Source organism: Phoca vitulina, unplaced genomic scaffold (assembly GCF_004348235.1).
Source record: "Phoca vitulina isolate PV1807 unplaced genomic scaffold, GSC_HSeal_1.0 scaffold52, whole genome shotgun sequence".
NCBI lineage: Eukaryota > Metazoa > Chordata > Mammalia > Carnivora > Phocidae > Phoca > Phoca vitulina.
In genome coordinates this window covers 3,443,942-3,461,902 of record NW_022589755.1, presented here as the reverse complement: position 1 = coordinate 3,461,902, position 17,961 = coordinate 3,443,942, and the positions used below count along the sequence as shown (strand labels likewise).

General features: G+C 60.3%; 2 protein-coding genes across 6 annotated transcripts in view; one reads left to right on the top strand and one right to left on the bottom strand.

The window, feature by feature from the left end:
* TFPT (TCF3 fusion partner) overlaps positions 1-883 on the bottom strand; it is an 8,472-nt gene extending 7,589 nt beyond the window's left edge. Inside the window, exon 1 of one of the 2 annotated variants that reach the window (XM_032388826.1) lies at positions 438-883. In XM_032388826.1, the coding sequence (XP_032244717.1) occupies positions 438-460 (23 nt within the window). In that variant the 5' untranslated portion in view covers positions 461-883. Of the gene's footprint in view, positions 1-115; positions 344-437 lie in introns of those variants that run through there. The other variant, XM_032388827.1, reaches the window with a different exon arrangement.
* Positions 884-939: 56 nt separating this feature from the next.
* PRPF31 (pre-mRNA processing factor 31) lies at positions 940-16,020 on the top strand. Of its 4 annotated transcripts, none has more exons than XM_032388786.1 (14): positions 940-1,024; positions 3,266-3,450; positions 3,549-3,609; positions 5,827-5,910; positions 6,494-6,591; positions 7,462-7,568; positions 8,992-9,161; positions 10,956-11,113; positions 12,382-12,471; positions 13,439-13,566; positions 13,647-13,719; positions 14,158-14,286; positions 14,381-14,479; positions 15,624-16,020. In XM_032388786.1, exons 2-14 carry the CDS (start codon positions 3,274-3,276, stop codon positions 15,747-15,749), a joined length of 1,500 nt encoding a protein of 499 aa, XP_032244677.1. In that variant the 5' UTR covers positions 940-1,024; positions 3,266-3,273; the 3' UTR covers positions 15,750-16,020. The 4 variants fall into 4 exon arrangements, with proteins under 4 accessions (XP_032244677.1, XP_032244678.1, XP_032244680.1 ...); XM_032388787.1 differs by lacking the exon at positions 940-1,024 and adding an exon at positions 1,075-1,236 and having other exon boundaries at positions 15,624-16,018; XM_032388789.1 differs by lacking the exon at positions 940-1,024 and adding an exon at positions 1,341-1,372 and having other exon boundaries at positions 15,624-16,018.
* Positions 16,021-17,961: the final 1,941 nt, after the last annotated feature.

Genomic DNA, 17,961 nt, shown 5'->3' with positions numbered 1-17,961 from the left:
AGGAGTCCAGGCCCCCAGCCCCTCCTCCCTCAGACCCAGGAGTCCAGACCCCCAGCCCCTCCTCCCTCAGACCCAGGACCCCCGCCCCTCCTCCCTCAGACCCGGGAGTCCAGACCCCTAGCCCCTTCTCCATCAGACCCGGGAGTCCAGACTTCCAGACTTGTTCCCCGAGAATCCCAGGGAATTCAAGCCCCCATCGCCTCACTCAGACCCGGGAGTCCGGGCCTCCAACCTCGTCATCTCTCAGATCCAGAACTCCAAACCCGTAGCTTTCTCCCCCAGGATGCCCGAGTACAGACCCTGGTCCCTAAGAGCGCTGAACGAAAGCAGTTGCATGCACTACAATCCCCATCCGCTCTCAAGTAAAAGTGCAGACGGCTATACGTGATGCGCCGCAATGCCTTTTGGGAGTGGTAGTTTTCCCCAAAGCCACTCACCCCTCTCTCTGCTCCAGTTCCATGTCTCCCGCTCCGGGCGCCGCGGGTCTCAGACCGTCCAACCTCGCAAACCTCTAGGTTAAGTCCTTCGCAAAACTACCTGTCCCATCAGGCTTCACGCCAGGGCATCCGGGACTTAGCCGCTACGCCTTCTGGGACTTGTAGTTCCCGGCTTCCGGCCTCGCTCCCCACCCCCTCCCCCTCCCACTCCACCCTGAGTCCCGCCCGGCTTAAAGGCCTTGCGTTCTCGTCTCACTCCTTCCCCGGTCGTCTGAGTTGCCCCCGTCTTTATTCTCGTCTCTGCACCTTCTCGTCTGGTTAAGGCGATTCCCCGCTTAGCAGGGTTAGTCCTTGGCAGGCCGGCAGGCCGACAAGTCCCCTCTCGTCTCCTCCTTACCGCTTCTGCGCATAGCGGCAGGAGCTAATAAAGTTGTTGTTCCAAAGGCGGCCGGGAATGACGAGAGGCGGGAGCCAATCAGAGCGCGGCTTGGCCGCGACGCCGGCGCAAGGCTCAGACGTCATCAGTGAGCGCCGACCGCTGTTTGGAAGCGACTTTTCCTAGAAACCGTCGTGAGAGGCGGGGAGAGGTGCGTGTGAGGGAGTCGAGGGGAGGGCGGGAGGCCGGATTCCCGGGCCCGGGGGCGGGCGTGTGCAAGGAGAGGGGCAGCCTTGGTAGACTGGTCACGCAAAGGTCCTCTGTGCCCCCCAGCGTCAGGGCTGTGGCGGTGTGGCGGGAGCCAGCGCTGGTCCCCGTCCGCTCCGCGCTGTGCCTGGAGCCTGGGGAGACGGGCTCAGTCAGGTAGTGATCACGTAGTCACGTCATCACGGATGCGCGGGGCGCGGCGGGGCGCACCGGGGGGGCGGGCCGCGTGCCGTGTGCAGGAGGGGCGCGGGAGGGGAACCGAGGGCTGAGGAGGGCTCGGGCAGGAGGAAGGGTGAGGACTGGGGGGCGACGGGCGTCCCGGCGGCGGTGCAGCCGGAGCGGCGGGCTGGCACGGAGCGAGCTCGTCGCGGGCATAGTGAGCCGGGAAGCAAGGGGTGCGGCCCCTGGTCCTGCAGAAATGTCAGCTGAACGGGGAAGACGGGCATTTGCAAGTGTTAGAAATCCAGGCAGTCTTAAGTGTTGGGATGAACGAAAGGGCTCCTAAGGTGCATTAACAGCGGGTTAGGGCCTAGTCCGGGGCTCGGAGATGCACGCTGCGGGAAACTGTGTGCTCCTGCCTGAGGGACGGAAAATAATGCACTCGGAGACCTGGAGAAAGAGCGTGATGTGGCCGGCGTAGGGATTAGATAAGGTCGTTCCCTCGTTTAGCGGGTATATTTTTCAGTACCGACTACATGCCAGACATTGAGCTGGATGATGAGGACGTGGCTGTGAACAGACAGATTGATGCCCAGGTCTGCTGACAGTTGAGTGGGGAAACAGAGAGGACATGCAGGGATACCCAAGTCTCATATGGACGGGGAGGGGGGTATACTCTGTAAGGAAAGAGGGGCGCCTGGGTGGCTCAGTCGTTAAGCGTCTGCCTTCAGCTCAGGTCGTGATCCCGGGGTCCTGGGATCGAGCCCCGCATCGGGCTCCCTGCTCAGCGGGGAAAGTGAGGAGGGGAGTTTCAGGGAAAGGCACACGTGAGACCACGCAGGTAAGTGGGAACAAAGGGGATATCGCATCCAAGGGAGAGAGGAGGGGGTGAGGGGAAACTGATCTCATACGGACACCCTCTTCACTTTCTCTGCACAGGAGCAGCTCTCTTTCCTTCACTTATTTGAGAGCGAGAGCAAGCGACCACAAGGGGGGAGGGGCAGAGGGAGAGGGAGAAGCGGACTCCCCGCTGAGCAGGGAGCCTCAGTTTTAAATTATCCATTTGAATCATTACAAGGGAACATTGAAACGGAGAGATTCTGCGTAAAGATTCTGAATCTCTTCTCTTGAAAAAGGAAAAAGCCTGGCACCGTACAACCGACAGCCCCACTTGCAAAGCACGTCTGCAGCTGCGCATGAACTGCGCGTTGACGTTGGCCGGGAGTCTCCGCTCTCCCTGTTGCCCAGCCCCCAGCGTGCTACACTCCGCAAATCACCCGCGCCAAGTCTCTGTTTTCACGCTTCAAGGGAGGGTGGTGTAGAAGGGAAGGAAATGAGGAAGGGGTTTGTCGTCCGGAAAACGGGAAAGAACAGGAAGGAGGACGACGGGTTTCTCATTTTGAAAAGTAAGAGCAGTGGGGAGGGTGGTATTGTACCTTGCTGAGTAGTCCTCGTTCTTTTCCGCTTCATGGGACTCAAAGAAAATACTCATTTTGTCCAGCATCTGAGGTATAGGAGGAGGCTGCTCATGGCCAGAGGGGATCAGCCTGGGGGCTCTAGGTGTTTTAGGCCCCGCCTGGTTGCCCTCACGGCTGGGGAGATCAGTATTTTAGGCTATCTGTCACTCATTTGGGGCTCAACAACTTTGGGGAGGGGTCTCTGTTATAGAACAAAAAAAGATCTGAGGAGAGGTCCCATCTCATCAAGGGGAGGATGTAAATTTTTTAAGGCTTGGCGGCATGAGGGGCGTGTTGTGTCTTTTCCAGTAAAGGGAGCGTGAGAAGGGTGAGTGGTGTGGGCTATGACCGGAGACCACCTGCTTCTGGGAGGTCCTGTTCACGGAGCGATGCGGTAGTTATTGAGCACCTCTCATGTGCCGGGCACAGTTGGGCTGAAGAACAAAGCACGTGAAAACACCTGTCCTTATGGAGCCTGCATGCTTGTGGGGTCGATCCAAGAAGGCCCAGGCCCTTCTGGGGGGAGAAGCCCCTCTAGTTAACGAGGGGGGACCCTGCTCTCCCCATAGGCCTCGGCATGTCTCTGGCAGATGAGCTCCTGGCTGACCTTGAGGAGGCGGCGGAGGAGGAGGAGGGAGGAAGCTATGGGGAGGAAGAAGAGGAGCCGGCAATCGAGGACGTGCAGGAGGAGACGCAGCTGGATCTTTCCGGGGATTCAGTCAAGAGTATCGCCAAGCTGTGGGACAGCAAGATGGTGAGCGGGCTGTGAAGAGCAGCTGCCGGGAGGGGTGATGCGTGCGGTCGCTCTTCTTCCTCAGAGTCCTGAGTTCCAACTCTGTCTTTCCTGAACAGTTTGCTGAGATCATGATGAAGATCGAGGAGTACATCAGCAAGCAGGCCAAGGCTTCCGAAGGTACCTCTCGCCTCCCACTCCCCCTCGCCCACCCAGCCCCTGGGCTCTTGTGCCGCTTGCAGCTTTGAAAGTTCGGTCTGTCGCCCTCCAGCCTTTTGAGAGCCCTCTTTTTCTTTTCCATCCCGACTCAGTCTTCTCTCCTGAGAACACATCATGTTGTAAAACTGACACCCCTGAAGTCCGTGCTCTGTGCTGAGTGCTTGCTAGCCGCAGTAGGACTCACCCCAAGGCTGCTCAGGCTTCAGGAGTTCATGTGGCTGGTTAAGGGTCTTGCCACATCTGTGAACCACTTGTTTTATTATTTACTTCATGTTTTCTTTAGGTCAGCATACTCTTTTCCTTCAATTTACTGAAGAAGGAAAGTTATTGCTACTGTGAGCGGAAACCTGGTGTCATTTGGTAAATGGAGAGTAACCCTAAGACGTGCAGTTCTCAGATCATCAGCTTTGAGGAACGCTGGGTTGTCTCTTGAATACTCAGCCCAGCTCTGGGAGGCCGCTCCTGTTGCCACCCGTTCTTCTTGACAGGGTGGAGCTCTGGGCCGGAATTTGTTGGCAGAGGGTGGTCAGAGCAGAGTCGCAGGCAGACCCGCTCTTCCTTCCTTCCCTTAAAGTTTTCGTGAGGCGCCCTGTGGAAGGCCTGCGTGGGCACTGGGTGCCCTGGGGAATCCGCCCAGGTCTCGGCTCAGGATGCTCGGGGTCTGGCGAAGCAGACAGGCCAGGTCTGGACAGTTGTGGGCGGTGCCTGCTGGGTGGGGGGAGCGCGGGACACCGGAGCTGCTAGGTGGGGGCTGACCCTGCCTCGGAGGCTGGGAAGAGCTGATTGCTGAAGTGGGCTTTGAAGCATGAATACACCAGGCCAAGAATAGCGGCCGTATGTCCTGGGAGAGGGAGCTGTGTGTGCAAAGCCTCAGACATCTGGAGGGCCAGAGGGGGCAGAAGAAGGTGCTAGATCCTGTGGGGTGTTGAGCACAAGGCCAGGGAGCTTCTCTGTCGGGAGAGCTGTGGGGAACGGAGGCTGTCGGGTCAGGCTCTGGGTTCAGGCAGACGTGATCTCACCTGGTGTGTGGTCGGGGAAGCGGACACGGGACGTCTCCAGTCTGGGCGGCGGCTGTGTCTACTGGATGTGGCCAGAGTGCCTTGGGAGCACAGCGGAGACCTCTGAGCCTCCTGAAAGGAGGGAAGGATCCCGAGGTGCCTCTGAGTCCTCAGGACACAGAGACATTTGAGCCGTCGGGGTTAAGAATGCGGACCCCAGGGGCGCCTGGGTGGCTCAGATGGTTAAGCATCTGCCTTCGGCTCAGGTCATGATCTCGGGGTCCTGGGATCGAGCCCCGCATCGCTTCTCCCTCTGCCTGCCACTTCCCCTGCTTGTACTCTCTCTCTCCCTCTCTCCGCAATTAAATAAATAAAATCTTAAAAAAAAAAAAATGCGGACCCCGGGGCCAGATCTCAGCTCTGCCGTCTGCATCAGGCCACGTCCCTCCGTTTCTCTGTCTGCGTCACTGGTTTCGTGTAATGCCAGCCCCCTGGGTGGTTGTGGGCAAACAGGGCAATACCCGTGAGGCTCCAGGAGCAGTGGCACACACGGTACGTCCTGCGTGTCGGCCACTGCGCCTACGGCTTGTGATAACGTCCTCAGTGTCGGCGTCGTCATGATCGTTACAACCTGGGGAGGAACTTCAGAAACAGGTGGGAGGAAGGGACATGCCAGGGAGGGGAACAGCGTATGCAGAGGCCCAGAGGAGAGTGAAGCGGCCCTGAGTGCTCGGGCGCTGCAGCCAGTCCTTCCTGGCTGGCCTGTGATAAGACAGAGGCGTCTCGAGAGGGTGGGGCTGGGACGGTGCAGAGGCAAGACCGCGGAGCCCGACAGTCGGCAAATACCCAACCAGGCGCTGTTCTGGGCACCGGGGGCAGGGCCGTGGGAGACATACGCAGTCCCTGTCCTCACGGGGCTTCCCGTCTGGGGAGCTTGACCCTCAGCGTCAGTAGTGTGGGGAGCCCCTGGAGGGGTTAGTCCCGGAGCGAGATGAGGTCATATGTGGCCTGGCCTGGAGGGAGAGAGCTGGCAGGTGGGCTGACATGTAAGCCCACCTCTAGGCTTTCTCCTTGGCCCCCCCACCTCCCCTCCAGCCACACCCCGCTGCCCCCTGACTCCCCCAGCTGTGGGAGCCTAGACACACACCCACCCACCCGGGCTGGTTTGTCATCCTCACAGTGATGGGACCAGTCGAGGCGGCCCCCGAATACCGGGTCATCGTGGATGCGAACAACCTGACCGTGGAGATCGAGAACGAACTGAGTGAGTGCTGGGAAGGCGAGCAGAGACGGCTCTGCCTGGTGTCCCTCACACCCTCCTCCCCCGTCCCCAAGGAGGGGACAGGCAGGATGCCGCTGGCCTTCCCCCAAACTCCTCATACTAGTTCAAGTCCAGGTTCAGCTGCTGTAACAGAGTGGCTTGAATAAGAAGGAAGAATGCTTTTCTCTAAGGTGAGAGTCTGGATGAGGCGCCTTCTATCTTGTTGACCTGCTGCATGTGTCAGGGTACAAAGTGACTGCCAGCCTCTAGCCATCACCACCACATCCCTGCTAGCAAAACGGGAAAGAAGAGGAGGGCACAATTCTTTAAGGGAGTGACCTGGAAATTGCAAGTGTCACTTGAGAACACATCTCGTAGACCAGAACGAACTCACGTGGCCACATCCAGCCGTACGGGCAGCAGGGAAACACAGCTTTTTTGTTGCATGTCCGTGAGCCCAGCTGATTGGGGTTCAGTTACTAAAGGAGTTCGGTTACTAAAGGAGGAAGGGGAGATGGGTGCTGGGGACAGCCAGCAGAGTCTGCCTGCCCGCTCATCAGATATCTGTCCTCCCCGTGCGCCTTAGACATCATCCATAAGTTCATCCGGGATAAGTACTCAAAGCGCTTCCCTGAGCTGGAGTCCTTGGTCCCCAACGCACTGGATTACATCCGCACGGTCAAGGTGAGTGGAGAGAGGTCAGGACTCCGGAGGAACCGAGTCCCCTTGATGGCCCCTCGTGTGAAGGCGGCAGGGTGGGGGGGTGGCAGGGAGCAGGTGAATGACCCGGAGTGAGGATGCCCGAGCCTCCGCTGCCTTCCTTGTTCTCTTGAGGCCTGGAGATACTAGAGGGGGATGAGTGGTGGTTCAGCTGCTCCAGGCTTTCCAGCAAGAAAGGGATGGAGCCTGGAAAGGATGTTCTCAGGGCTCCTCTGCCCCACCTCCGATCCTGCTGCTTCCCTGGATGGGTCTCCCAGGAGGGGCTGGGGGCTGCTCGAGGCCGAGAAAGCAGGGAGGGAGATGAGGGGCTCCCTCATGCCACCAACAGTGGTTGGACCAGGTGGCATTTGAGTCGAGATCTGAAGGTTGACGCAGGGGCAGCCGTGCAGAGATTTGGGGGAAGAAGTCATGAGTATCGAGACCCCGAGATGGTCACCAGCCCTGGTGTGTTCAGAAAGGAGGAAGTGAGGGGTAAAGTTGATGAGTTTGGGTTCCGTGTGACCTCCAAGGCTTTGGGCCTTCTGGGAAAGCCATGAGAGGGTCAGGTGCTAGTGAGGGTGGGGACAGTGGTGAGGAGTCTCCTGGTGAGGCCAGGAGGTGAGGATGGTGGCAGGGGGTGTACTCGCAGGGAAGTGGTGTGGTCAGATTTGCGCCCTGAGCTGGTGCAGGCAGCGGGTCTACCGGGTCCAGTTCTGGACCAGCCGTGCAGGGCAGATGCTGCCAGTGCTCTGAGCGGTGAAGTCCCCGGCACTGGGAGGGGGCGGGCACCCTGTGTACAGACACCAGCTGTCCCCCAGTCTCTGTGCCTCCCCTCTCTTGCCTTCTCGCCCCCAGGAGCTGGGTAACAGCCTGGACAAGTGCAAGAACAACGAGAACCTCCAGCAGATCCTGACCAACGCCACCATCATGGTCGTCAGCGTGACCGCCTCCACCACGCAGGGGTGTGTGCACGGGGCAGAAGTCACTGGGGCCCCCTCAGGCCCATCTAATTGCAGACGAGGATCTTGGGGTCCCCGTGGCCCAGGTGTCCGTCTCAGGAGGACAGTTCATTTCTGTTCCACACGTGTGTGACGAGGGCCTGCTGTAAGCCAGGCACCGTGCTGGGCCCAGGATGCTCAGTCAGTGAGGAGCCTGTAGGCGGGAGCGGTGAGGCAGAGGGCAGACCCGTAGTGGAAGCGTTTGTCTCTGGCGTGTTGTGCCTCACTGGAATGAAGATGTCTGCGAAGGCAGGGCCTTCGTGCTGGCCCCTTGGTTTGCACCTTCCCCTCTGGTATCTGTGCCTAAGGGGAAGGAACGTCTGTAGCCCCAGAGCAAGGTCCTGTGGAGTGGAGACCTCCCTTGGGCTGCCGTTCTGTTCATCGAGTAAATGCTGACCAAGCACCAGGCACTGTTCTGAGGGCAGATTAGAGAACTCAGCAAAGCAGAGTCTGCCTGCCCTGCCCTGCCCTGCCCTGCCCAAGCTCCCGTCTGGGAGGAAGCAGGTGCACACATGGTTGAAGGCTGGAGGGCGAGTGTCGGAGTGCAGGCGGGGTGCCGAGGGGCATGGAGCGCAAGAGGAGGGGCACCTATCCTACTGGGCCGAGTGGCTTCCTGGAGGAGGTGACGACTCAGCCTCAGGCAGGGACCGAGCTCTGTAGTGGGAGAACAAGTGGGCTCTTAGCTTGCCCCTGCTGGGGGCAGCCTTGAGCATCAGCCCACTGGGCTTTGGTTGCAGGGGCCTCCGGCCGGCCCCATGGTCCCTCCTCTGTGCGCCTTTCAGCGCAGATGGGGTGAAGGAGGGAGGGGCATGGCTGGGTTTGGTTGCCAGCACTGTGGCTTTAGGTCAGTCCCCTCCACCATCTGGCCCTCGGGTCCCCCCTCTGTAAAACGACAGTGATAACATCCCCCCCTGCGGCTTCCTGCCACAAGTACTTGCCCAGCATCTTCCATGCTGCTGAGAGTCAGACGAGTGTGGGTCCCTCCAGGGCCAGCTGGTCCCGCACCAGAAGGGGGTGGGACATGGAGAGGCCATAAATAAGCACAGTTGGTCGCAGCTGGTGACAGTGGGCCTCGGTGGCCGGCAAGGCTGAGACCTGAAGAATGAGGAGGTGCTGACGGGGGCACATGGGCAAAGGCTTCGACGCCAGCTCGCACCTGGCAGAGACCGGCGTGGGCAGGCAAGGCCCCAGCCCAGGCGGCAAGTGCAGTGCCCACCCAGAACTAGGATTCCCACAGCCCTCGCTTCCAGGCCTCAGGGCCGATGGGACACACGTGTATACGGACATGCACACAGCTGGGGGACACGGGCTTCCGTGCCGGTCAGAGAGGCTACCCCGGAGGGGCCGGCGTCCGACCCATAGCCCTTCACATCCTTCCCCACTGCAGGCAGCAGCTGTCGGAGGAGGGGCTGGAGCGGCTGGAGGAGGCCTGCGACATGGCGCTAGAGCTGAACGCCTCCAAGCACCGCATCTACGAGTACGTGGAGTCTCGGATGTCCTTCATCGCGCCCAACCTCTCCATCATCATCGGGGCGTCCACGGCCGCCAAGATCATGGGTGAGGCCCGGGGGCAGAGTGGGGGCAGAGGGCCGTCCTTGGGTAGGGCGCCCTTGGGGAAGCCTCATCCCTCCTGTCTAAGACGGAGCCTTTGGCCCAGGGCCCCAGCACCCTGTCCCCCTTGCCCTCGCCTCGTCATCCCTCCTAGAGGTCACAGAGGTCAGCCACCCTGCTTTTCCTGCAGCACAGGGACAGGATGGTGGCCCTGAGCCGGGCTGGACCGGACAGGCTGGAGAGGGAGGCGGCACGGCTGCTGGAGAGCCTGGCCCCGCTTGGCCGGCACGTCCCGGCAGCTCCCAGCTCTGCGCAGGCGCCTGGGCTGCCCGGCCCCAGCAGCGTCGGCTCTCAGGACCTCGTCTCATCCGCGAGATGGGGGCTGCAGCCCTGGCGATGCGTTAGGACTGAGGGTGGGCCCTCCTCCTCCACCCCTGCAGTCTCAGCGCCCTCTTGGGCTCCTCGCCCCTTCAGCCGAGAGACTCTTCGGGGGAGTTCAGTGAAGCAGCTGTGCTGGGTTGTTCGGGCTGCCCTAACCAAGTACCACAGACGGGCGGCGGGCAGCGGGGGACTTAGACACCGAGGTTCACTGTCACACAGTCCTGGAGGCTGGGAGTCCGGGAGCAGCTGGTCAGCAGGCTGGGCCCCGCAGAGGCCTCTCTCCTTGGCTTGTAGGTGGCCGTCTGTGGCCTCGTCTCTTCTCACGAGGACACCGGTCGTACTGGATCAGGGCCTCTCCGATGACGTCCTTCCACTTTAATCACCTCTTTCAAGGCCCATTTCCAAACACAGTCCCGTTCTGCGGTCCTGGGGGGTAGGGCTCCGACGTAGGAAGGGCGGGAGATCCATTCCAGGCCCCAGCACAGCCCTGGGTGGCAGGTGCGTGCAGAGTTGCAGGGTAGAAAGAAGCAGTGGTTTCAGGGCAAGATAATCTCAAGTGTGGGTCTTCCTCCCCCCCTCACTGACCTCACGTCTTTGGGCAGGTGACGTTGTGTGCCTCGGTTTCCCCAGTGGTGATAGGGCTTTGCTACTGTCCTGTGACTGCTGGGCTGAAATCAGGGTGTCGGCCAGTTCCCGCGTTCCTTTATATGTACGGAGCTTCTAGGAAGGAATCCGTTCTGGCCTTCTCCAGCTCCCAGAGGCCGCCTGCATCCCCCACCTTAAAGTCTCCTGTCTCACCTCCCTGTGACTCCCTTTCTCTTTCACTTACCCCGTCTCGAGGTCCTTCGCGTGTCCGCATCTGCAGAGGGTCGCAGGTTGCGGGGATTGTGATGTCAGCGTGTGGGGGCCGTTCTCGCACACGGGTTGCGGTGCCTGTGCGGGAGGCGTGTGTTTGATGAAACAGTAGATCTAGTCCCAGCGCAGGGCCTGGCGCACAGCAGACCCGCATCAGAGAGGCCTTCTTACCTGCAGCCCCTCTTCCCCGGGCCTGCAGACGAGCTCACGCGAGCCCAGCGGTGATTGACGGCAGCCCCATCCTCAGGGCGTCCCCGCTGTGGAGGCAGCTGGTGTGAGACGCACAGAGCAGGGGCCGTGGGGCTCTGCAGACTCGGGGGACACGTTCCTGTTGGGTCGTCTCCTCGCTGTGTGTCCTCAGGCAGGTGGTTTCACCTCTCTGAGCCGCCTCTGAATCCTTCCTCCGAAACGGGACTTGTCAGCCCTCTGGGGCAGGGCCAGCTCAGGAATTCAACCAGAAACACACAGAGACACACAGCACGCAGTGAGCCCCCAGGCAAACGCCCTGGGCTGCTCTTGACGGCCTCCCTCTGTCCCTCCTTCCTTCCCTCCCTCCTGTTGCAGGGGTGGCTGGGGGCCTGACCAACCTCTCCAAGATGCCTGCCTGCAACATCATGCTGCTTGGGGCCCAGCGAAAGACGCTGTCCGGCTTCTCGTCCACGTCTGTGCTGCCCCACACCGGTTATATCTACCACAGCGACATCGTGCAGTCGCTGCCCCCGGTGAGTCGTCGCCCCCCACCCCCACCCCCATACCTGGCACGTGGCTCCCCATGGAGCCTTCTGCCGAGCCAGGCACAGCCTCGTCCAGAGAGCAAGTAGCCCCCTCTGTGCCTCAGTTCCCATTGGTCCAAGCTAATGACCGCGGTCAGGAGCTCAGAGAACAGGGTCACATGGGGCATCGGAACAAGGACCCTGGAGCACACGTGCTGGGGTTGGGGTTCTAGAGCTGCACTTGACAACTGGGCAAGAGGCGGGAGCTCTGTGCCTCAGTGTCCCTGTCTGTAAAGTGGGGGGAATGGGATCTGCTTCATGGGGTTGGATTAAGATTAGGATTCCTATATATGAAACTCTTTTAGGTCCCACTTGTACGTAACAAGTGACGTCAGCATTAGCTTAAAGTGCAGGAGTCCCCAAACCATCCTCAGGTTCAGTAACCCACTAGAGGGACGTATAGACTCCAAGCTGACCCACTCGGGTTATGCTTTGTCGTCGTGAAAGGACAGACTCACATCAGGCACGGGAGGAAGTGTGTGGGGCAGGGGCCAGAGGTGCCAGCCACTGCTCTTCCAGTCCTCCTCTCCCTGTCAGGACACATCACCCGTGGCCTCCATACGTGACAGCCTGCAGGGGGACCCGCCCCCAGGGAAGCCCAGCTGAGCCTCGAAGTTCAGAGTCTGCACTGGGGCTCAGTTGTGCAGATGTGACCGGGTAGCCCAGGTGGCTGATCTGGGCTCCAGGTTGAGACCCTGTAACCCAAAGACCCCCACCCTCAATCCCATGGTTGGTCTCTGCCTTGTCCGAGGCCCCCCAGGCCAGCAGAGATCACCACCCAGGGGGTGAGGGCCGAGGGCGGACCTCTTAGGGCAAGGTTACATGCAGTCACTGCTAACTTCGTTATCGTTATCAGTTAGACGTGGGGCTGGGGGTTACGTGTACCGTCTCGGTGTATCTCAGAACGGGGGCCACCATCCTTTCTGAAACACAGATGGAGGTTTTCTATCTGAATGATTGTTTTTGGCACGTGATGGTCTCCCACCTGCAGTAATGCATCTCTCTGCGGAAACGGGTTCGAGTTGTTAATAAGCTGCTGGAAAGAAAACCGTGACAGTGATGGTCTGTTGCCGTAACACACTATTACGGTAACACGTAGTGGGAATGGTGAGCCGCTGACCGGCGGAAAGTGAGCCGGTGGCAGCTGCGGTTTGGGGAATGCTCGGCGCTGGCCGAGGAAGCCTCCTATGGACTCTGCCCCCTCTCTGCTGCTTCAGGATCTCCGGCGGAAAGCGGCCCGGCTGGTGGCCGCCAAGTGCACGCTGGCAGCCCGCGTGGACAGTTTCCACGAGAGCACGGAAGGGAAGGTGAGGCGTGGGCAGGCGTCCATCTGTGTGGGTCTGTCTCTTCTACCAGCCTTGTCATTGTTCAGTTTACCTCTGTCTTCTTGGCAGCCTTGATCTATGAAAGTGGGTGTGTTTTCTATCTCGTCTATTGGCATCCAGACACCCAACCTGGCACAGCGTTCGGGGCTTCGTCTCTCTCTCTTTCTTCCTCTTCCTCTCTCTCGACCACCGGTCAGGGTGCTGGGGGGACAGCTGTGAGCCACTCAGACCGAAGCCCTGCCTCTGTGGCATTCACGTTCTGGCAGGGGAGGCGGGGGGCGGTGAGGAGACGAGACATCTGTGGTGTGTCCAGGGGTGCTACATAAATGCTGAGATGGGGTCAGACGGTGCTGGGCTGGCGAGGGAGGGAGGGTGCTGGTTTAACCAGGACGTCAGGGGGGCTTCTCCGAAAAGGTGACGGTCTAGCATGCACCCAGGTGAAGCTAGCAAGCAGGTCAAGTGAGTGCTTGGGGGCAGAGTCCCAGGAAGAGGAAGTGGCCAGCGCAAGGGCCCTGAGCCTGCACACAGCGAGCTAGGGAGAGGAGGCCGTGGGGCGGGGCCGGTCCTGCAGAGCCTGTGTGCCCCGGAGAGACCTTGGTGCAGCAGAGGTGCTGATGGGGGGCTGATTTGGGGTCTTTCCTGAAGGAAGGGCCTGGTGGGGCCGAGACCACGGAGGTGAGGCTCCCAGGTGACCCCCTCTGCCCACCTGTGCAGGCCAAGGCCGAAGGCTGGGGAGGAGACGCAGGCATTGGGTTTGGCCCTGTTGCATTTGGGGGGCTGCTCGCATCCTCCGTCAAGGAGACAGTTATGTGAGGGGTGCAGGGAGAGGTCTGAGTCTGAGGTGGGACTAAACCCCGACAGAGGATAGGCCCCCCAGGCCCGGGGACAGGCGCCGCGCTCAGGCCGACGGCCAGGCAGGGCCCTGAGGGGACCCTCCTGCCCTCCCCAGGTGGGCTATGAACTGAAGGATGAGATCGAGCGGAAGTTTGACAAGTGGCAGGAGCCGCCGCCTGTGAAGCAGGTGAAGCCTCTGCCTGCCCCCCTCGACGGACAGCGCAAGAAGCGAGGCGGCCGCAGGTGGGCCCTGGGGGCCGGCGGGCTTGGGAAGGGAAGGGAGGGGCTCCTGCCCCCAGCTGACCCCCAGCGCCCATCCCCAGGTACCGCAAGATGAAGGAGCGCCTAGGACTGACCGAGATCCGGAAGCAGGCCAACCGCATGAGCTTCGGAGAGGTTACGCCCTTAACCCTGATGCCCCTTTCGCATTCCTTCTTCTCTGTACTGGGGCACCACCCACCTCCAGTCTCTCCCCCACATCCGTGCACCCCAAAGGGACCAGCGTAGCACTCAGTGCCGGCCCCATCCCTCCCCAGCCTTGCCGTCCTGTACACGCCCTTCCCCAGGCTTCACCTCTGCCAGTCTCACTGTCTGAGCATCATCCTGCGGGTCCTGCGAGAACTAACTCAAATGCCCTTTCGTCAGCGAGCCCAGTTTTGGTTGTTGGCCCCGCACACACACACACCCACACGCAGCCCCTCTCAGCTGTGAGCTCAGGGAGCGGTAAGAGGCCTGCGCTCCTCACCGGGCCCAGCAGGCACCTGAATCGGGTGAACGCCTGGGCATCTGGCTGATGGAGGGTGGCCAACTCTGGGATACCTTCCCTCCCACCAGATTGAGGAGGACGCCTACCAAGAGGACCTGGGCTTCAGCCTGGGCCATCTGGGCAAATCGGGCAGCGGGCGCGTGCGGCAGACTCAGGTGAACGAGGCCACCAAAGCCCGGATCTCCAAGACGCTGCAGGTACGGGCCTGGCTGGGTGGGGCCGGGGGTGAGGGAGCTCTGCTGGGAGAGCCCGGGCCCAGCCCAGACATCCCGTCCCCGCCCCCCCCGACAGCGGACGCTGCAGAAGCAGAGTGTGGTGTACGGCGGGAAGTCCACCATCCGTGACCGCTCCTCGGGGACCGCCTCCAGTGTGGCCTTCACCCCACTCCAGGTACTGTGCGCTGGAGTCGGGAGGCCCGGTTCTGCGCTGGCTCCGCTCCCAGCTCTCTGCGTGGCCCTGGGCGAGCCCCTTCCTCTCCCTGGGCTCCAGCTTCTTAGCCTGGGAAGCGGGCACATGACGGAGTTCCTCACGGGGCTGTTGTGGACAGTGTATCAGGGACGCCCCTGGAAGGCAGAGCGCGGTTCCTGGTGCTCAGGCTCGTGGGGACAGAAGGGAAACCGTCGTGCCTGCAAGCACAGCTGGCTTTAGGATTGGGCTGGGACTGCAGGTGACCACTTATTCCCTGTGACCTCGAGCCGGCTCAGCCCACCCTGAGGTGCTGGGTGGTGGGGACCACCTCAGGGCTCCACGTAAGGAAGTTCATAGCTAGCTGGCTGGGACCCAGCCACCGAGGCACCGGATGGAGCCACCGCACCTGTCCACCTCGGCTCACCCGCACAAGAGGGCCAGCGTGTCCCACGGCATCGTGCCGAGTAACTGAACTCATTTGCTCCGTCAGCGAGGGTGTACTGAGCACCCGAGTGCTGAGCACTGCTGCAGGCGCCGGGGATAGAGCCCCAGGCACGGACAGTAAGCCTTGCTCTCACGGAGCTTATGGGGTGGCGGGGTCAGATACGTAGGGTAGAGAGCCTGCCGGAAAGTGGAAGGTGCAGGGAGGAAAGGGGGAGAGGGAGTGAGGTGTCGGGTTGGAGCCGCCCAGGGAGGCCTCAGTGAGGAGGTGAGAATTACCCGTGGAAGATACTGGCAATGGTGCCAGCCAGTGTGGGGCCCCCAGAGCTGGTCCCTGTGTCACCAGAGGGTTGATACGGTTTGCACTAGGGCCGCAGGCGAGCCTCTTAGCTCTGTGACTTGGTTTCCTTGGTTGGCTGTTCTGAAACATTGCTGTTTTTAAAATCACCTGGAGAACTTGCTAAAAATTCAGATGCTCAGGTCCTCAGACCCACAGAGTCAGAATCTCCCCAGGTCTGGGGTGGGGGCGGTTTGGTGACTGGTGAACTGTTCTCATGTCTACCTGGAGCCCGAGGACCATTGAGAAGGGTCTCCCGGACATTTCACACTTCTCTTACTGGGTGGGGGGCCTTGTCAGCGGCCAGCCCATCTCCCCACCCCATCATCACCTCCCTCACCTGCCCAGGGCCTGGAAATTGTGAACCCGCAAGCAGCCGAGAAGAAGGTGGCTGAGGCCAACCAGAAGTATTTCTCCAGCATGGCCGAGTTCCTCAAGGTCAAGGGCGAGAAGAGCGGCATCATGTCCACCTGAGGCACTGCGCCCTGGGGGGCTGCCCCTGAAGCTGCACAGGCCCCGCCCTTCTGAAGGGATCGGGGTCAGGATAGGGCTGGGAGGTTCCGTCCTCAGCCCCGTGCCAGGACTGTCTGGGGAGGCTCGGGAGGAGGCCCAGCCCCCCAAGCACCAAGATCGCTCCCCATTGCAGGGGGGCAGAGCCAGTCTTCACCATGCCTCATCTTTTGTATTTTAACTAGGAAGGGAGATACTTTTGGAAAAAGTGCCATTAAAAGCACATTATCAGGTTCTGTTGCTGGGGAGTGGTCATTTGTCAAACACACGTGTGACTGGAGGAGTCTGAGCTGTGGGGTTTGGGGGCACGGATCCAGGTGGCGTCTGGGCTCATCCCTGGCCTTTCTCTTCCCTGTCATGGATCCCAGGAAGAGCAGAGCCCTCTGTGTCTCCAACCCACCTGGAGAACGTCAGTCGTTCTGACCGAGGGATGTGGCCGCTGAAAGCCCCAGCCTGCGAACAGGCCAACCCGCGTGGCTGTGGCGTCGGGGGAGTGGCCTCGCCTTTCCAAGCCTCCACCCCTAACACCGAGGGCCACCTGTGACGATGGGAAAGGTGCCCGGGACGTGCCTGGCGTTGGGCTCCCTGTCAGGGTCCAGTGTTTGCAGAGTACTCCCTGCCCACCCTGCTGTGCCAGGCCCTGATGGGGCTGAGCAGACAGGCTCCCTGCCGGCCAGGACGCAGTGTTCTCTGAGTTCCTCCCAGGTCAGTCTGTCCTGGAACTGGGGCTCAGCCAAGGTCCCCTTCACTTTGGCTGGAAGGTGCAGGCCGAGGGCACGCAGCCTGCAGGCAGGTGGGGACAAGGCTGTGGGCAGGGGCCGTCCCTGGGGCTACCCTGCAAGCACTAATTAAGGAAGACGCCACCTGGGGGCCCATGTACTGTGCTCTGGAGCGGGGCTTCACAGTGCACTGGGGAGGGAGCCCTGGTCACCGACCTGTGAGGTCAGTCAGTGCCCCTCCTAGTAACCCAGGAGGTGGGTGCACAACCCACCCTGTAGGAAGGGGATGCCTCCTACCTCTGCCCGCCTCCCACCCTCCAGTTCACACTTTCTCCCTGGGGCTCTGGCTGGCTGGGTCCTGTCTGAGATATCTCCTCTGTTCCTCTTTCTGGGCTGCCCCTGCCATACTTGCTCCAAGTATGTCTCAGTTCAGGGCTCACTCTGTGGACCTCAGCAGCTCTCTGAATCTCTCCCCTCACATCACATTCCTTCTAGTGGCTACACTACCCCAGGTCACTGAACTCGGTTTCCCCAGCTTTATCCCTAAGCCTTTATTTAGATCAGCCCTGTTGAAAAGTGACGAACTTGGCTGATCTCTGCTGATGAGTCTGCCGGGGAAGGGTGCTCTGTCTGCCCCTCTTCAGAACCTCCACCTCCCTGGCCGGAGTCAGAAGGGATCTGACTCACCTCGTGCTGCAGTCCTGCAGAATCTTAGAACAGAGATGCTCAAAGCTTAGTATGCTTCAGAATTACCTGGGTGGCTTGTTAAAACCAGGGTTGCAGGGCCCAGGGTTTCTGCTTCAGTTGGTCTAGGGTGGGAACTCAAAAGTGTACATTTCTAGTAAGTTCCCAGGTGATGTTTTGGCTGCTGATTGATACCTCACTTTGAGAACCACTTCTAGAAAATTCTCTATCAGATGAGCTGCATGTTGGAATCATCTCAGTAGATTTAAAAATTACTGTCTGGTTCCCATCCCCAGAAATTCAGATTTTAGTGGTCTAGGATAAAAGACTGAGTATCTGGATTTCTTCTTTCAAGCCACCCAGGTGAGTCTAATGTGCAGCCAAGTTTGAGAACCATTGCTCTGAATCCTTGTTACTCAGAGTGCCAACTGTGGAGCATCAGCATCACCTGGGAACTTGTCAAAAAAGCAGAACCTGGGACCTCCTGAATCAGAATCTGCATTTTAACAAGCCTTCAAATAGTTCCCGGGTGTCCGAGAGGCGCTGCCCCATCCAGGGGCCGCACTTCGAGGAGCGTGGCTCTAGATGAGTGACTCTCCAACTCCAGTGAGCGTGGGGATCACGCAGGGAAGTGTGTCAAAGTGCAGACCTCCAGGCTTCACTCCCCAGGTCTGTGTGGACCTAAAAACCTTTCTGCTCCCTTGCCCTGCGATTCGGATGCAGCTCTCACTTGCACTGCCCCTGGATCCACCTTCCCATCTTGACCGTCTGAC